General features: G+C 39.1%; 1 protein-coding gene across 2 annotated transcripts in view; it reads right to left on the reverse strand.

The window, feature by feature from the left end:
• Nucleotides 1-2,189: 2,189 nt before the first annotated feature.
• NUFIP2 (nuclear FMR1 interacting protein 2) overlaps nt 2,190-20,061 on the reverse strand; it is a 31,172-nt gene continuing 13,300 nt past the window's right edge. For both annotated transcript variants that reach the window (XM_007485632.3, XM_016429263.2), the window contains exons 3-4: nt 12,049-12,081; nt 2,190-9,737 (exon numbers count right to left, since the gene is read on the reverse strand). In XM_007485632.3, coding sequence (XP_007485694.1) covers nt 9,685-9,737; nt 12,049-12,081 — 86 coding nt within the window. In that variant the 3' untranslated portion in view covers nt 2,190-9,684. The remainder of the gene's footprint in view (nt 9,738-12,048; nt 12,082-20,061) is intronic.

Raw genomic sequence — 20,061 nt, forward strand, 5'->3', positions numbered from 1 at the left:
GGCCAGATTTGAACCCAGTTCTGGGGCGCCATCCACTGGGCTACCTAGCGGCCCCCTCTTCCCTGTATCCTTTAACAGACTCGACCTATGTTCCTGCAGTGACCAAAGTCGCGTATTTTTAGACTAGAATGTTTCTCAGTGCCAGAATGCTCAGGAGAGGGGAATGGTCCACAACCACTGGGGCTGCGGTGCCTTCATCCTAATCTATTGCACATCCAGCATCGTCTCCATCCTCAGAGGAATTGCACACATTTTCTACATAGGGGCACGGTGGAGATGACAAAAATCACATCATCATCCAAGCATCCAAAGCTTCTCTCTCACTGCTATCCCAGTTAACGGTTAAAGCCCAGTAGGGTTAGCTTTTATCCAGATGAACTTGGTAAGACTACAGAAGGGAAGAAGGGAGGAAGATGGAGCCAGGCTGAGCCTTGAGGGCACTTTATGCTTTTACCTTGAAAACGCCTCCCAGTTCAATCAATAACACAACCATTACCCCTACTGCTCTCGCAAAGCTCTCAGGGCTAACCCAGGCTAGCAAACAGAAAAAGGTCAGAGAATACACAAACACCTCGTAAACTTTAAAACTTTTATTCAACAATTTACATTACTTCGTTTGATCTACAAATTTTGTGGGTTGTTTTTTTTTTTTCTGGATAAAATAAGTAAATCTAGGTACGGTTGCAGAGCTATCGTTGGGTCAGCAGAGTAAATGAAAATTCACGCGGCTTTTTCTTTTTTTTTCTAAACACTGGATGTGGACATCAGCAAAGATGAGATTATGTCACGTGACTGACATAGTCCCTCCTTGGGTTCTCTGATGTCAGATATAGCTACAGCAAATGCCTAAGCAATTAGCTAAAAGGTTCATTTCTGGTCACTGCTCTCAGATAGGGAGAATGCCTGGCTTTTGGACTGGGTGACGCATTGGAAGCCTCTGCGAAATCCCTTGGAGGCAGGAGAGAAAAGGGAGAACTTTAGTACGGATGCCGAGGCGTCCCGCCCTCCCCTCAAACTAAAGAGGTACAAACAGCTTCTCTCCCCCTCCCCACCGCTGGGCTCTAGGGTTACCCAGCACACATGAGAACTAGGGGCAGATGCTTCAGGAGCCGCCCTCCCGCAGGTGGGACTTCTGCCTCTAAAGCCATGCACGAGTGCATCTTTGAGTGTGGAGAACTTAACTGCCTCTAACACGGACGATACAGAAAAGAGGTGGGGCGGAGGGGGTGAGAGTGTGTGGAGGGGGGGCGGGGGGGTCTATCTGCCTGGTGTTTTTAGTCAACACACATTAAGGACCTCCAGGTTGGTTCCAAAGCCACTGAAGGCGCAGAAGCACACATGTGATGACTGAAAAATAGCCCTCTTCTGTACACTGGGAAAGCTGTCAAATGAGGAAGGGTTTCTGCTGGATCTAAGAGGATAGGAGGAAAAACTGTTAAGTGATCTCTTTACCACAAGGTTCGCCTTTCCTAAACAAAGGCCCTAAGCTACATTACACCGTAACCCCCGCCCCCCCAAGAGAAATCTTTAAAGAATGGTTGAACTAAACCAGTTTAGGACATTTATACATTTTTTAAAGCAAACACACACAAAGTAAAGCTATTGAGTGCATGCAAATTGCAGCAACTTAACTGGCCCCATATTCCTAGACTAAGTAACCAGGGCAATTGTCAGGGGACCAGTTTCCCTGGACAAGTTTTGTGCTTCGTCCTCAAACACCCAAAGAACATTTTAGGTGAGCGTAGCAGCTACACGATCCTCTCAAAGCCCACTTCCTCTTTTGGAACACTTGACCCAAACGATGTTAAAAGAGTGTCAAAGTAACCCAATCCTACCTTTAAACTTGCTCAAGACATTAAACTGGCCAAAGCCTCCCAGGAGTGTCCTTAGTCTACATCCCTCCTTCCATCAAAACAATGAGCGGCCATTTCTGACTAACAGCAGCAACAGCATGGCGGTGGAACGTGAGTCCGTCTCCCCAACAAAACGACACTTACTGTTTCTAAGCCACGCTCCCCTTGCCAAATTAGGTCTGCTACTAGAAGTGCTCTCTCTCTTCCTGTTTCTGTCGTCTCCCACTAGACCAGAGCGGTGGCCTTGGGTTAGAGCCTCGACATGGCAAAAACGAAGTAGCTTACAGGAGAGCAAGAGGCAAAGATGAAGTCTCTTCTGGCAAGGAGACGCAAAACTTTGAAAACGTGTGCATAGCTTTATTCGGCTGCTCAGAACTAACCTTTCACGGAGCTTCAGCAAAACCCAGGTGTGCAAAATGCGTTTCTAAGAAGTAATGCAAGCAAAGCATTCACATTCAGACTGGCACAAGTACAGAGGCTACCAAGTGACACTAGGGACAGCGAGTCTGGAGGCGGAATGGGAAATGGAACAAATGAGAATTGCACAGTTCATTATTTCCAGACAATGGTTGCAGACAAGCATTTTTCTTTATTTTTTTATTTAATAATAAGCAAGGTGCTGTATTTTAATTAAAAAAAAAAAACCTTTTAAATTGGAAAGAGCCGATACCGCTCTAGCAGCTTCCACAGAATTCCAGAGCAAAGCTGGCTCCATTCCTCCCAGGGTTTTGTAAACAAAGCCTTTTAGAACCCCTTTGATTAAAGGGTCAGGGAGAACAGCGAAATGGACCACAAGAAATGCCATCACATGACTCAAGGAAGGTGCTATAGCCAGCAGGGATGGGGAAGGACCAGAAGAGAGGACTCTCGTGACTCTCCTCACAACCTACAGAACAGCCACTAACACATTTAAGAGTAAAATATAAATTGCCCCAGTTCTAAAGCAGTTCCAGTTTGTGACAGGACTGATAACCACAGAGACCAAAGAGTGAGCTCATCATTCAGCATGAAATGGCAAGAACGTGGACCTCAGAAACTACTAAAAGATCTAATTCTTTTTTTAAAAAATACACATGCAAGGCACATTGATATAAAAATATAAAACTCTGGCTAAAGAAAACGTACTGAATAAGCAGGCAGATTTTGTCTCTGTCGTATTTACATACCATGGGCAAAATTTGTTTTGTTCTCAAAAAATCTGACTAGATAAGGCTAGGCTACACATTTCTCATATCCTCACTTTAGGGATAAAGGAAATGATTTCTTACCCTATTTGGTGTTTTCTTCCCTGTATTCTTTAACAATTTCCTTTAAGATCCTTTATATGCTTAAAAACTTCCCTTTCTTCTTGCCAAGTACCACTTTATCTGTTTATACCTGGGCTTATCTTTGGTCCAAGTCAACAGATATAGTGGAAAGTCAGTCTAGACTCTAAATAAGAGAGCTCTGAAGCATGCATTACTGGTGCCCCTTTACAGGCCAAGGTTTTCTTGATAGGGATGAATCTCCATTTACTCTAAAAGAATCCACATGTGCTCACTCACTACCTTCTTTGCAAACTGACTATGGAATGATGCAGTACTGGGGGAACTGTCTTTGCAGGAGAGCACCTGTGTACTCCCCATTCCCAAGACTACCACAGACAATTCACCTGGTTCACCTGGTCATCTGAATATCAAAAACCAAAAAAATAAAATTTCTTTAAAATAGAGAACTCACACATACAAGGCTATTAAGACTCTGAGACTGATGATAGCACTTAAAACTACCGATTTTCCCATCTATATATTCACATAAAGAAAAGTTTTACCCAGGTTAAAAGGGTTTTTTCCAGAAAGTCGTATTTCCTTTGACCTTAAGAATTCATTTCCCCCCTTCTGTCCCTACTTCCTGACACAAGAGGAAGGCTACATATTGAGGGGATTAATTTTTGACAGTGGAAAAGGGAACTTTTTTTTTTTAAGGCCAAAAAGCTTTATAGTAATGGGCTCGTACGTTATTGTCCTTCATAGGTATCATGGAAAGCTACCTCCACTGATATTCTCCCCCTCTCCTCTCCTCTCCAAAATTCTCCTATTCACTCTTAAAGAGTTAGTGGCTGTGCTGAAGATAAGGGACCAGAGCAACCTACGAAGAATCATGGTATATTGTTCATGTAAAAAGTGCATCACATTCTTGATTTTCAGTTATTCATAGCAGCAGTAGTAGCATTAACCCAAGACAACATGAACACAGTTTTAATTTCATTCTTAAATGCAGCAACACAATGAAATGTCTTCAAGGTCAAAAGAGGTTCCTTGATAAAGAATAAACAACAAACTTAGATTTTTAACAACGAGGGTCAAATTAAAGAGGCATAATTCATATTTACATATTAAAACAAACCACTTGTTAAAATACTTAATCTTTACAATACCTAGCCAAAACAAAAACTCAAGAATAAAGCAGAAATTCCTAAAAGCAGTACAGTATCCACTTTTGGAACCCTTATTTATTTAGCACCTGAGGAAAGACTGTAATGGAAAGCCAACAGTTTCAGCGGCAAACTGTAAGTTTTACATTAGTTTACAGTTGGTAATGTTTGCCCTGTACAATTTTCATACCAAAGAGATGCAAATGGGACATAACTTTTTAAAAGTTTCGATTGTTGTTAATAAGGCTGTAGAAAAGGGATACTAGGATGTTACAAAATGGCTTTAGAACTCTGAACAAAAACAAAGATTTAGGATGAAGTGTAAAAGAGGAAAGAGATCTTCCAATCCCAGAACCCTCGGGGATCCATGTTCCCCAAGGATTAGCCATATGCTCCTAGGAATGCAGGAGCTGCTCCACTACAAGATTCACCAGCAGTTTGCAAGGATGCATGTCCATACACCCCACCAACCCTATCTATACTACCTGCCTCAGGAATTCAGCTTGTGAACTACCAACAAGCCACCTGCGTCACGGTGACTAAACTGCAAAGGGCAATTACAAAGCTCGGTTAATGCAGTGCACGAGTAGTCACTTGGTTTGTTTTTTCGCTTTCTCTTCAGTACAGGTTCATGGCTCTCACTTATGTGCATGGCTTCCCACACCCACCAACAATCCTGGTGCTTCACTGTTTAATAATCCTGGTGTCAAGGATGAGGACACTCATTGTGCAAACTCTTAATGGAAGTTGTTTCATGCTTCTAGTCTTGCTCCCTACTATTCCCTTTTAAAAAGCTTCTAGAAAACCAAGGTGTAAAGCATCCTTCCCAAATTCCATGGAAAAGTTATAAGGATGAGCTTAAAGAACTAGCACTAGCAGACTTTGTCCCTCCTTGAGAGGCATCCTCAGCCTGACCTGATAAGATAACCCCTGTCCCCTGAAAAAAGATTGGCCACATACATCATCCTGTCAAGCACATGGTAAATAAAGGCTTCTGCTGCTATCTTCAGCAGTTTACAGTGAAGGTACACATGTGTCATCTGAGGAAATGAACACGTGGTCAAGCCAGAATCCCTGTAGGAGCCAGCTCTCCTCTTGGAAGGAGTCGTGGGGTGGGGAGACCTAAAGAACAGACCACCCCCACCCTCACATTTAGCTGTGCCTAATTCAGCCAGTCTTCTGTCCAAGTGGGGCCATTCAGTGCGCGATACGTTAATTCACACCAAATGCCTTTTCTGTATTTTTTTTTAAAGTTCACAGCAATTAAAATGAGAGAAGCTACTGAAGAATTTCATGTGGGTTAGTAACAACTACTACAGTGGAACCACGAGCCTATCTTGGCTGTCTGTGGGCATGCTTCCCCCTGGAACTTCATTGAGGTTGGTTGTGTCTGTCACTCCATGCAAGGTTGTTTTTTAAATGGCAGCTTTTATAAAAAGACAAAGTTTTTGAAGATTCTTATTGAGTAGTGACTAGCTAAGCTCTACAAACAGAAAGGAGATAATAGCTTTTAGGCCATCTATCTTACAGAAAGATCGAATCTCCACAAGTCAGTTGGGCATTCCTTCCCAGGAAACAAAGAACTAAGATGACCCAACGTACCAATATCCCTTATGTGAAACTTGCCACTAGGAAAGGCTTTGGGAAGTGAGGCTCTGTGTGATTAACTGCTGCAGGGCTGGGGGAGGAAACAGACACAGATAAACACACCCTGTCCTTTAAGGGGGGATGGATGGGTGGGAATAAGGGGGAGGGAGGGCAGAATTTACTGAAGACACTTACAGAGGAGCCTACAATCAAGACAGATTTTTAAAGAATTTTCACCCTTAATTAGAATCTTCATAGCTATTAAAAAAATAGGTCATGAGCTCATTCTTAGTGCCATATTTCAAATACTACCTTTTTTTAAAAAAGATTAAAACCACCTGACTTTACTCTGTATAATGAAAACAAATGGCACGAAATAAATACAAGTTTGTTCTCTGAATACTAATGTTTTCCACACATTCGTTTACTTCCAAGTCTTCAATGTCATTTCCCTCCTTCTCCTTACATGCGGACACACATACACACACAAACACTCTTTTCAGTCTTTAGAATATAGGGATACTGTAATCCCTCAGACTGTATTTGGTTTTATGCTACAGTACTAATACTCTGAGTAGAAGGAAAATTCATTATATACCCAATAGTAACACATTATCATTATTTAAATGTGCTAAATCAATCACAGCTGATTTCTTTAAAAAAGTTTACACAAAATAATCAGAAAACAGATTAACTCTTAAGATTTCTTTTTAATAAGTGCTCTGGAAGGAGTTGTGTGAGGACCTAAGGAGAAACTCCACAGACAAGTAGAGAGTTAAGTTTTACAAGACCAGCATAAAGGAGGTTTAGCCCAACGTCCTGCTTGTCCCTAGGCAAAAACATCCATTAACCCAATGCCCAGAAATACTGACTTAATGTGGTTGGGGCACTAGGGTTCCCAGAAAAACCAAAGTTTCAAACTACAGAAATCTAACCATACAATCCAGCTAAACTTCAATGGAGAAAACAAAAGTGAAATGTTACATCTACAAGTACAACTCTCCACCACCTGTGCAGAGAAGGGAGGCAGGCCTCTCCTCGCCCCTCCCCAAAGGGGAGGGGTCCAGGGAGGAAAGCAAGGAAGACAGGGGCCAATAGTTTTCTTATTCTCTTTTGACAATTTATTTGAAAGTCCTTAAGCTAAGTAGTGTTTCCTCAATACTCAGTAAGTTTTGCTTCTACATAGAGAAGGTCAGATTCAAGCTAGTTGGGCGATTTTGTTGCTTAAACAAAAATATGTATAGAGGAAATTTCCATTTTACTTCTGAACCTCACTAACCCCAGAAAAGCTGTTGAAGGATGTGGATGAGGATGGGGATGGGGATGGGGATGAGGATGAGGATGAGGATGGGGATGGGGATGGGGATGGGGATGCAGATGGGGCATCATGGGCCAGAAGACTTGAAAATTGCAGGTGAGCAAAACAGACTTGGGAGAGGAAAAAAATGAAATCTGGCCCTAAGGCGGCAAGTGGTTTACACAAGGCAATTGAACACACAGCAGAACTTTAAAACCAGTAAAACAAACTGGAGCCTTTTTTTTTTAAAAAGCAACCTTATAATAATGTTTTGATTTTTTTTTACTTTTAAAAATTTTTATTAAAAAAAAAAAACACAAACACAGACTTCTTCCACCTCAGTATTATGCTGCATTTTCCAGTTTGTTCAATGCTTTAAAGCTCAAGGATGCCTCTGCTCGGAACTATCCGAGAGCCTGAAACATCCTAGCTTTTGGCAAGCAGGCAGAAGACTCAACAGAATTAAAATAGGACACAGGCAGACTAGATGCAGGGCACGTCTGTAAACATATTATACATTTGAAAATTACAACATTTGAAAAGGTGATACAGTTTACAGGTGAAATGAAACTATTCTGGAACTGGCCAACCACAAGTTTCTGAACCTGGACTGATACAATAAGTTATTATTTTTTCTTTATATATATATATATATATATATTATGTATAAAAAGCTTGTTTACATAAAATGGAGTTGGCAATCCATGCTTATACTTTTAAAATCTAAGCAGGGCAGAAACCAGCAGACTTAAAGATATTTAGTTTCTCTATCCTATGTTGAATCCAACAGCTTCATTCAGGAACTACCTTAATAAAAGCCTTAAATAATTAACAAAACCAGACAACCCATCAATGCTACAATCTCAAAACATTGGACACACCCAAACAAAAGGGGTTCTGCAAAACAAGTTACTTTATCCCCTAATGCCCCATAGGATCCAATCTAATCTTTTTAGAAGATAACCTTTCCAGCTAAAATGCCCAGCTATTTAACCTGTATCTTAAGTGTGGGTGCCTTTTTTTTTTCTTTTTTAAAAAGTCTGGTACCTGTGATGGTGAAACAGGCCAGAGAATTTATTTTGTCTCTAACAACTGGTTGGTCTTATATTGGACCCTTGATTTTGCATCCCACCCCCACCCCCCACCCTAGGCAAAACAAAAAACAAACAAAAAAACAAACAACAATAAAACCGTTTTAGTGTGCCACACACAAGCTGCAGCGCACAGGACGGTTGTGATAGGGAGCCAGGGCTTATGCTCTCTCTGCCATAAAGGTCTTCCCAGATTTTCACATTCCATTCCTTTAAAAAAGAAATTTGCTCTAGTAATAAAATATATTTAATAGAGATAAAATTAGAAGCAAATAGCTCAGAAGTACACAGATTGCAAAAAAATAGAAAGGGTACCTTCTAGGGGCAGGGTTTATTTCTTCCTCACTGGCTAGAAACAAACAAGGAAACATTTTCATTCTCATAGGCTTTTCCCTTTTTCTTTAAATAACTTAAGAAAAAAAATAATCGAGTGGTAAGGAATTTGTGGAAAAGGAACACAAAACATGTTTTTCTTAAGATTTTTGATGAAAAACAAGGAAAACCCCCAGCACATTTAGTGTTAGTGAGACAGAGCAAGTCTGGAGCACCTACAATTGAAAAGCAGGGTATATTTTTGTTCCCACTTACATTAGATAAAAATGTGGGAACAATCTTTTTGTATATTAAATGACTAAACCAATTGCTTGTTCTGCAACTTGTCTTAAAATGACACTCCTATGAATGCTTCAGTTGTAAAAGTCCAATGTGTCACTGAAGCCAAGTCAACTGTGCACCAACTACTATTCCAGAATTGTAGGATTTCCATCCCTTCCCACCCCCCCAAAGATGACAATTTTCCCAGCATCCCACAGGCTGTTTTACCCCGGGCAAGACATGCAAACCATTCTCTGGAAAAGGCAACCCTGCAAACTTCAAGGCGTTTCTATTCAGCATTCTCATAGGTTCAAAGTAAAACCTTTACAGGAGTGGGAAAAAATGTTGTATCATTCTGGGATCTCTGTGATTAGCATCTCACTAGTCACAGACCAAGAAACTGAGACCTTTCAAAGCGGAATTGCCTCTCCAGTGGGTCATTTGTTGCCCAAGTTGATGACAGCAGGAACTTTGGAACCACGCTTGTGTATTGAGTCTGTATTCATTAATCACTTGCATTCACTCTTTAAAACAAAACAAAAACTAACAAAAAGAAAAAAAATCTACTCGGTACCGGAGATTAAATAACCATGTGTAGTCTCTTGAAATAAATTTTCTGATTCCTTAAGAAGTCTAATTACTTTCAGTTGCCTCTTTTTTTTTTAAATAACTATATATATATTTGTATATATTATCCTGTGATTCTACTTATGGTTCCTCTGCTGCACTGAAGATCTAGAAGGAGCATCAAAGCCTTGTGTCCCCATGAGCGGCTCTAATGCTGCAGAAAGGTGACAAACAGGCAGCTGGTCTGCCTGCCTGTATGTCTGTCTGTCTGTCCTGCTGCCTTCATTGATCTGGACCATCCATGGCTTCATCATAAGTGATTATCCTTTGGGGATCTGTGGGAGGGAAAAAAAGGTGAATTGGCACCCTGTACACAGCTTGCTTTTGGGATCCCCAATCCATCTGTGGACCAGACTCCCACAAGAAACGGCACCACCCACCACTTCATTGCTGCTGAAAACTCTCCCATGGAAACTATCCCCATTCAGGTCTTTGCAATAGCCTTTTGCATTTGACTATTTCCTTGTATTCCAAGGGAACTGCCAATAGTATATACAAGAGACCATATAGATCAGTGCAAATGAAATTTAATTCAATCACTGTGGGTACACCTACACCAAGAGGTATAGAGATATAGATACATATACATGTATGTGTATTTAGAAATAAATTTGTTAGAACTTTTAATTCTAATTACATATTGTATCTGTTCCCTCTTAATCTATGGCAGCATAAAAAAAAATCCCATATATTGTTTTTTGGGTTGGAAACATGTAATAACAGACACAGACACACTGCATGTATGTTTATCCAGACATGAGGCATTCTTGTTTTAGATAAAAGAGCTAATCTTTTCCACCTGTTTTTAAAAGCTTCTGTTCACGTCTTGCACTAGTCTCCGGAGCACCTTCCTAATTGAACAAACATGCATGTTCCAATTGTCCTACCTTTTATGAATTGTTATTTTAGAAACTTATCTGGTAGGGCAGGACATCATCAGTCAAAAATCCCTAACTAATGATGGAAAAACAACCTATGAGAATCCATATCATTCCAGACTCAATATTTGGGACTAGTCTAGAAATAGTTGAGAAGAAAACCTGAGGTTCCTAGGAATGTATAAGTTGTGAACATGTTTGACTAATAACAAGCTTTTTCCAATGAAACCAATTTCCCCAAATCATCTGGCAAACATACTTGGCTAAACTGCAAGGAAAATTATCACCTGCTTAAGAGAAATGATTTGATTTTTTCTAAGGAAAAAATCTACAGAGTATAACTTCATACCCATCTTAACTTTTTAAAAAAGTTACGGGACAGTAATAACAGCAGAAATGAGGATGAACGAACAAAGGAAATTCTATAGGCCAATATAGTAGTCTCTAGAAGTATCTCATAAAGTATTTGTGGTGCTTATGAACTAGAGAGACCACTGAGGAATGAGCCCTTGCAACTTCTCTCACTGGCACTTTCTTTAAATACAAAGAAATTTGCAAATTAGCTAATATTTATCAGGGAAGGCAGAGGAGAGGCTAGTCTTGATATAAAGTATGGGACAGAAAGATGCTAAGTCAGGTATAGGGAGAAGAGAAGTAAGAGAAGAAAGAATAAGCCCAGGAAAGAGAGTAGGGGAAGTCTTTTATAATACTGGCCACATGAACTCTGGGTGGTAGCAGCAAGGATATTGAGAGCTCACAGCCCAACTCCTGCTTGTATATTTTTGGCTAAAAAAACCCCACACATATGCATTTAATGAGTTCTAACATTTCTAACCCTGGTTTTCTAGGGAGAACACTGGACTAAAAAAATACTTGGATTTTAGTCCTCATTCTGTTACCCCTGTGGTAGATGCCCTCAGACAAAACCACTTAACACCTATGGATCTTGGCCATCTCACCTGTAAATAAGGAAGTTGGATTAGGTGATTCCTAAAGTCTTTTGCAGTATGTCTAAATGAAGGTATTTTAGAGATTGTTCTTATGCTATCTCCAAGATTATTTTAGTGTGTTTGGATGAGGCATGGATTCTCATAGAGTAAACTTTACTTTCGAGATAGTTCATACAATTCACTATATTTTGAAAAGAAGGCACACAAAAATAAAAAGGGCCTCAGTGTACACCAAGTTACTGGGCCCAAGAAGAAAAACTAGATTGTCACTAAATAAATAAATAAATAAAAAACCTTTATTCTCAGAACCTATAATCAAGAAATTCTACTTTTACAAACAGTTTTCAATCAAGAACTAAGAGTCTAAGCTTTTGGATAATAGAGACCTCTGCCCTTCTGCCTACTTTTTTGGCTATTTAAGGACTTAGCATTTCTTCCCATAGACATGCAAAAGGGGGAAAAAAGTGCTAGAAAAAGCACTACTTGATTGTGTCCCTTGATTCTTTAATTGGTCTGAAGCTAAAAGATAAAAACAAGGTTTTGCTAATAATTTTTAGAGCTGTAAACTTCAGTTACTGAGGTTAGGGTTTTCCTGGATCTATATGTAGCCACACTTCTAAATTCCCCATGCCACCCTCCTAGAGAGAGAATACTGTATCTGATGTACACTCCACACTCCCAAGATTTGCTAGGCCCTGAATCACCCCTAATACTGTTGATATTGGTCATTGCCAGCCAACATAAACCTTAGTACTTACCTTGCTTCTGCAAATTCCAAATAGATTCCATTTCTGCAAAAATAACAAGAAGATAATATTACTGAATGAGTTTATGATTTAGAACAGCAATGCTTCTGATTTTAATGCTAAGCCCTTGGACTATCAATTTTTAAACCAGATGATGCAAATAATCTTTTTTAGACAATCTAGAAAACTCTGTGAAGCAGGAGAAGGAAGAAGTCCTGAAGCCTAGAATGTGCTATTGGGGGGCGGGGGGGCCGCGCAGCAGGGGCAGTGGTGGTTTACTGGCTATTTTTCATTTGAAACTGGAACTAGAGGCAGGAATCATTGCCTTAAGAACTTCTAAGCATTAATCATAGGAAGCAGTTATAACTGAAATTAAAAAGGACTGGAATAAGATTTTTCATTGTTTATATTCAGGATCTGACAAAGCATATTGTCTATGATTGGTTTGGCCATCACAGCTCATCACTGAAAAACTCCAGGTATTCATATTAGCCCAGCAGCACAACATAGCACAAGAACAGAACGTGCATCATTTCAAATAAGCACACTGTTATGTAATCAAAGCAGCAACAGCCATTTGATAAGTACTGCAAGAGTTTATCAAAGAAGTCACTCTTCTCAAATAAACATCTGATTGAAATAAGAATCAAGATAATCAAATGATTTTATGAAAAAGGTATAACTTTGCTTAAGCAAAAATAATTAGGAAAACAATAAATACACACAATGCCAACAATGTGAACAGAAAGAGAATGAAGAGTGTAACTTAAAATGACTACACTTGGATTTGGGGAAACCCTTTCCTTTTGCTTTTTTTGGCCAGGAAATGAGGGGCCATGGGATGGGTATAGCACACTGTGTAAAAGCCAGGTGAGCTCAGTGTTTTGGTTGGTTTTATGGAACTATTCCCCTCCTCAAAATATTTAATATAAGAGAAGACTAGGGAGTTGGGTAAAATTTTCAGAAATCAATCTGATGGAAAAACAAAAGGTATTGCAAAAAATTAGAAAGTAAACATTCTCTTTAATCAAACGCTTTATATAACCTAATTTTTTTTGAGGAGCAAATTGTTTAGAATGATTCTGCTAAAGTCTGTTATAAACAAATGATATTAATCACTAGCATTACAAAAACGTGTATCTGATAAATAAGCAGGACAGGAAAAAGGTACACTGATTTGTAATATGGGTGTTTTATTGTAGGGCAGTTAAAGCTATGTTTTTCTTAACGTGGACTATACAACCCCTCCACTTCCTAATAACCTGTTTTCTAAAATAATATGCTTAGTCTACAAAGCCTCAAGTTAGTGAAGTGATATTTATTAAATATAGGGTAATCCAATATATTTATCTATCATGAATTTTATTCCACAGAATTTTAGAGCTAGAGGAAGCATGAAAGGAAGCCCTGTAGAAAATGCTACAAAAATAAATTGTAACACGCTGTCCAGCTGCTAAGGGCAGAATAAAAAGTATTCAAAAATTAAGCCAGCAATTGGTGCTGACAGAATGAAGTGCTCTTTTTCTTGGGGAGATTTCATGAAAAGCTCTAACCAGCCAATTAGCTTCAAGACAATACAATAATCCTAACTAGATATACACAACAGTTTCAGGGTAGGACAGGAGGATTATCTGCACAGAATTTCATCAGTTTTGTAAGAAATTACAATTGAGGAGGAAAAGCAGAATTCATTAAGAGGAAATACATCATGTCACAATTTACAGTGCCTATCCCTCAAAATAAAATACTGATGTGAGATTATCCAAGTAATTCAGTAGAAAAACCCTTCATATGAAACACTATTGTGTGTTAATGAAATGAGGAGGGGGAGGATTCTATATAACCTGGTAGACCTATATGAACTGATGCAGAATGAAGCGAGTAGAACCAGGAGATTGCTGTACACAGTTAACAACATTGTAATGATGATCAGCTGTGAAAGGCTTAGCTACTCTGATTAAGACAATGAACCATGACAATGCCAAAGGACCATGATGAAAATGCCGATATGATGAAAAAATCAGAGAACCGATGAAGTGCAACTGAAGCATAATTTTTCCCTTTTCTTTTTCTTGCCTGCAAACTAGCTAATATGGAAATCTATTTTGCATGATTTCACATTTGTAATGGGTATCCTATTATTTGCTTTCTCAATGAATGGGGGAGGGGTGGGAGAAAGAATTTGGAACTCATAAAAAAATGTTTTTAAGACTTATAAATTGTGATGTGCAGAGCCAAAATGGTGGAGAAGGTACAGGGATGCATCTGATTTCTACCAAACTACCCTCCAAAAAGCAGTAAAAGAAGGCCTCAAAATGAATTCTAAAGCAGCATAACTGACAAAAAGACAATGGGAAGTAATTTTTCAGCACAAGGGATTCTAATGCATCAGAGTGGAGGTGGAGTGCACCATGCCAGGGCAAGTCCTACTAAAACAACAGACCTTGGGCACAAATGAAGCAACAGCCAAGGTTTCCTGAACTCTCAGCCACAGATAGTAAGGGGAGGTTTAGACAACTGCTCAGGAGATTACAGGGGTCCCTTTACCAACTCTGAATTCAAGACTCACATTGCCACATTGCCCATAAACAGAACCAGGTTGCAGTCCTAGGGGACAGTCCCAAGGTGAGGAGCATCAGCATACACTTGCAGCCACAGTGGATCAGGGGACCCTAGTCATAGTTCCAAGGGGTAAAAGATTCCCTAGGGTGACCAGAGCACAGGTCCAAAGATTATTAAACACACCTCTCCTTATACCACCTTAGAAGAAATGAAAGCAAATAGATCCCAGTGCCAACTCTGAAGGCAACTGCACAAATAACTTGAAGCTTGGAATAGGGCTCCCTTTGCACAGAGTCCAATAGTTTTTTGCTTTTCTTTAATTAAAAGAAAGGAAAAAGGCAGGAAAATGAGAAAACAACAACAAACTCAACTTAGTTATTCTGGTGACATGGTAGACTCAAACTCAGAAGAAGACAACCAAGTCAATGCTACTGCTTTCAAAGCCTCCAAGAAATATTAATTGCTCTCAAGACCAAAAAGAAGTAATGGAGAAGCTTGAAAAGGATTTTAAAAATCAAATGAGATAGAAGAAAAATTGGGAAAAGAAATGAGAATGATACAGGAAAATCATGAAAAAAGAGCAAAGAGCTTGGTAAAGGAGGTATAAAAATCCAAGAAGAGAAGAATACCTTAAAAAACAGAATTGGCCAAATGGAAAATATATATACAAAATTGGGCTGAGAAAAATTTCTTGAAAGCCAAAAGTGGTCCTTTGGAAAAGGAGGTACAAAAATTTACTAAGGAAAAGAACTCTTTACAAAGCAGAAATGGCCAAATGGAAAAGAATACAAAATCTCATTCAAGAAAATCATGCCTTAAAAATTAGAATTGGACAAGTAGAAGACATCAAGAAACAATCAATGACAAAAAAAAATTAAAGAAAATGTTTAATTTCTCATGGGAAAAACAACTGACCTGGAAAATAAATTCCATAGAGATCATTTAAGAATTACTAGACTAGGGGCAGCTGGGTAGCTCAGTGAATTGAGAGTCAGCCTAGAGATGGGAGTGTCTGACCTCAGACACTTGCCAGCTGTGTGACCCTGGGCAAGTCACTTGACCCTAGCCTTTACCAGTCTTCTGCCTTGGAGCCAATACACAGGTGGAAGGTGAGGGAGGGAGGGAGAGAGAGAGAGAGAGAGAGAGAGAAAGGCAGGAAGGCGGGAAGAAAGGCAGGAAGGAAGGAGGGAAGGAGGGATGGAAGGAAGAAAGAAATCATCAAGGAAAACTTCTCTGATATTCTACGACCAGAGGACAAAATAGAAATCGAAAGAATTTACTGATCACCTCCTGAAAGATATCCCAAAAGAAAAACTTGCAGAAATATGATAACCAAATTCTAGAACTTCTAGATCAAGTAGAAAATATTGCAAGTAGCCGAAAAGAAACAACTTAAATATCACGGAGCCACAGTCAAGGTATCATAATAAGACTTAGCATCTTCTTCATTAAAGGACAGGAGGGCAAGGAATATTCCAGAGGGCATAGTTGCTAGGACTTCAACCAGAAATCACTTACCCTGCAAAAATGAGCATAATCCTTCAAGGAAAAAAAATGGGTATTCAATGAAATAGAGGACTTTCAAATATTCCTGATTAAAGGACCAGAGCTGCATGGAAAGTTTGACTATCAAATACATGACTAAAGAGAATAATAATAAAAAGATAAACAGGGAAGAGGATCAAGACATTCAATATGATTAAACTGTGTATGTCCTTACAAAGGAAGATGATTCTTGTAACACCAAAGAACAGTGTCATTATTAGAGCAATTAGAAGGAGTATATACAGTGATCGAGGGTAAGGATATGATTGAATTTGATAGGGTGATATAAAAAAGTAAACTAAAATTAAGACATAAGAAAAATGTATTGGAAAGGGAAGGGGAAAAAAAGAATGCAGTAAATTATTGCACATAAGAGGCATGAAAGAACATTCACAGTGGAGAGGAAAGATGGAGGAAGAGGGGAAGAGAGCATGAGAACCTCACCCTCATCAGAACTGGCTCGTTAAGAGAAGAACACACACAGCCAATTTTGCTATAGAAAGCTATCTTATCCTACAGGAAATTGGAGGGGAAGGGGATAAGGGGGGGAGGGGGATAGAAAAGAGGACAAATTGGGGGACATGGAGGCCAGAAACTAAACAGGGAGAAATAGAATGTAAAGTAATACACGGTAATCATAATAGTGTAATTTTTTTCCTAAGTCTCTTGAATAAAGGCCTCATTTCTCAAATACATTAGAGAAATGAGGTGAATATATAATACAAGTCATTTCCCAATTAATAAATGGTCAAAGGATATGAACAGGCAATTCTCAAAGCAATTAAAACGCTGTATATAATTCTCTGTATCAGAGAAATGCAAATTAAAACAACTCTGAGATACCATCCCACACCTATCATATTGACTATTAGGACAGAAAAGGAAAATGACAAAACTTGGAGGGGATGTGGGGTAAATCTGGGACATAATGCATTGTTGGAAAGAGTTGTAACCTGATTCAATTATTCAGGACAGCACTTTAGACCATGAACAAGGGCAATAAAACAGTACACATCCTTTGTCCCAGCAATACCATTACTATGTTTGTATCCCAGAGATTTAAAAAAAAGGAGGGGGTGGGGAGAGAAGCACCTATATGTACAAAATTTTAAAGCAGCTCTTTTTAGGGAGCAAATATTTGGAAAGTGAGGGGATACCATCAACTGGGGAATGGCTGAATAAGTAATAGTATATGATTGCAATGGAATACTAGTGTGGTATAAGAAATGACAAGCAGGAGGAGCTCAGAAAAATCGGAGAAGAGGCTTACACCAACTGAAGCAGAGTGAAGTAAGCAGAACCAGGAGATTATTGTACAGTGACAGGAATACTTTACAATGAATAACTGTGAATAACAGCTATTTTCAGCAACTCAATAATCCAAAACTATCCCAAAGGACTCATGATAAACAAAATACCATTTACTTCCTGAGAAAAAGAACTGAGTTCTGAATCCAGACCAAAGCAAACTTTTAAAAACTTTAATTTTTTCCCTATTTGGGTTTCTTTCCACAAAAGAATTAATATGGAAAATATTTTACATGACTGCGCATAGAAAATCTATGAGATTGCTTACCATCTTAAAGGGGCTGGGGAAATAAATGGGGTAGGAGGGAGGGAGAGCATGCAAGACTCAATATTCTTTGAAAAATGTTAGAAACTGTTTTTACATGTTTTTTTTTAAATTGGGAAATAAAGTAAAAAGAATGTTATAAATAATACATTTTTAAAAAGAAAAAACTCATGTCTTAGGGGACAGCTAGGTAGCTCAGTGGATTGAGAGCCAGGCCTAGATGGGAAGTCCTAGGTTCAAATCTGACCTCAGACACTTGCCAGCTGTGTGACCCTGGGCAAGTCACTTGACTCCCATTGCCCAGCCCTTACCACTCTTCTGCTTTGGAGCCAATACACAGTATTGGTAAGTTTAAAACAAAACAAACAAACAAAAAACCAACACCACAAAACTCATGTCTTGACAAAGATTTTTGTCTAAGATTATTCAAACAGTCCTTGATGCCAAGGCCAACAATCTCTGCTTGGTCTGTTTAGGAAGCTCCACTCAGGGGCTTGTTTCATCCTTAAAAAAAAAAAAAAAACAATCCTACCCAAATAAATTTATTCAGTGCCATACCTATCACACCACCAAGAAACTTTTTTACTGAATTAGAAAAAATAAATCTTCACTTGACTCATACACTCCATCTATTCCCTTTCATAACCAAACTCCTAGAAACGGACATAAACAAATCAATACATCCAATTTCTTTACCTATCACACATTCCTTAATCCCTTTGCAATCTGGTTTCTCATCTCCATCACTGCTCTAACATTTATCTAAAATCTCTTAATAGCTAAATCCAAAGGTCTCTCTTGGTGGACTTAAGTCCTATTGGTGACCATAAGATTCCACAGGTTAAATGAACTCTGCAGAGAACTCCTATATTTACAAATTCAATCTTAATCTCTCCTGAATTTTAGTTTCATATCATCAGCATTACCAGATGCCAGACATTTTCACCTACAGAATCCCATGGACATCTCCAACTCCACAAAACCCACCTCACCACTCTTCAATCGCCCAACATCACAGGCCTGACAATTGTTTGATCCTCTTTCTTTTCTTTCACCCTCATATCCAATAAGCTGTCAAGTCTTGTCAATTCTACCTTGACCTTTCGCACTCATACCCAGCCCCTTTGCCATAGCCATGCCCTACTTCAGATCCTCAGAGCCTAGTTGGAAGCACTGGCCCCTTGATTCCAACCTCTTTCTTCTCTGATCCATTGGCCACATTGCTGCCAAACTAAAATGTAGGTTTAACATGTAGGTCTGATCAGACTAGTCAAAAATCTTCATTGGGTCTCTACTGTCTCTTAAAATAGCACAGCTGGCTTCTAAAAGCTCTCCACAACCTGGCTCCCACCTATCTTTACAGATGCTCCCTCCCACCATCTGTCTCAGAATCTCTCAATTTCTTTCCTGATTCTCTTAACTTTTTATACTCTCTCCCTGTTAAAGTTCCTTCATTTGCTAACCTGTGTACAAGGTAACGTAAACGAAGTGTACCCCTTTTTCTCCCTTACAATGCAAGAGGTTTCATTTTTGTCTTCTGACCCCAGGATCTATAGTAGGCACTTAATAAAAGGTTAGCTGAATTGAAATGCACTAGATAATGGATTCTATTACATATTTATAGGACATCTAAGAATTCAAAATTCTTATTTCAATAAATAGCATCAAATTCACTGGGGGGAAAAGTTGGTCAAAACTCTCAAAAGAAACTGAGGGAGAGTTTTTAGAATAGGAGCCCTGCCACAAGCATAGGATAGGTCAGGGCTGGGCCACTGTGAAAGATCCCATTCCTCAGAATTACAAGGCTTGGAGAGTAAAGATGCTGACTTGTTACTTGCATGTAGTCTCTGGATAAAGACTCCTTCCCAGAGGCAGGAGCAACCACAGACTGATTGCCTCACTTGGAAGGAGTAAGAGTATATATTGATATGAGCACCCCACTACAAAGACTGGTAAAATGTGTGAAAAGGTGTTTGCTGGACATCTTCATTAACATAATCAGTACTATTTCTTTATGACATGGGATAGTCAATAGTTCTAGGTCAAGAGATAGCTTTAGGTGACCTCAATTCAGGTATTATCCTATACAACTATTTCTCTCATTCTAGCTCATGTCACTCTCACTTTTTTCAGTAAAAACATGTTCCTGAATGGATTGCACAGTTCAAATTATAATCTAAATCTGTCCTCTATACACTTCATTTTGATATACCAGCTTCTGCTTAAAGCAGAAATATATTTCTGTGGTATGGTGGTAGGGAATTCTTAGCAAATCTTTTCCTTTCAAGTTAGCTGTATCACCCTTTAACTTCTCTCATGTGTTCTCTGCAGATACTCCAAAACAG

Source organism: Monodelphis domestica, chromosome 2 (genome assembly GCF_027887165.1).
Source record: "Monodelphis domestica isolate mMonDom1 chromosome 2, mMonDom1.pri, whole genome shotgun sequence".
In the NCBI taxonomy this organism is placed as follows: Eukaryota; Metazoa; Chordata; class Mammalia; order Didelphimorphia; family Didelphidae; genus Monodelphis; species Monodelphis domestica.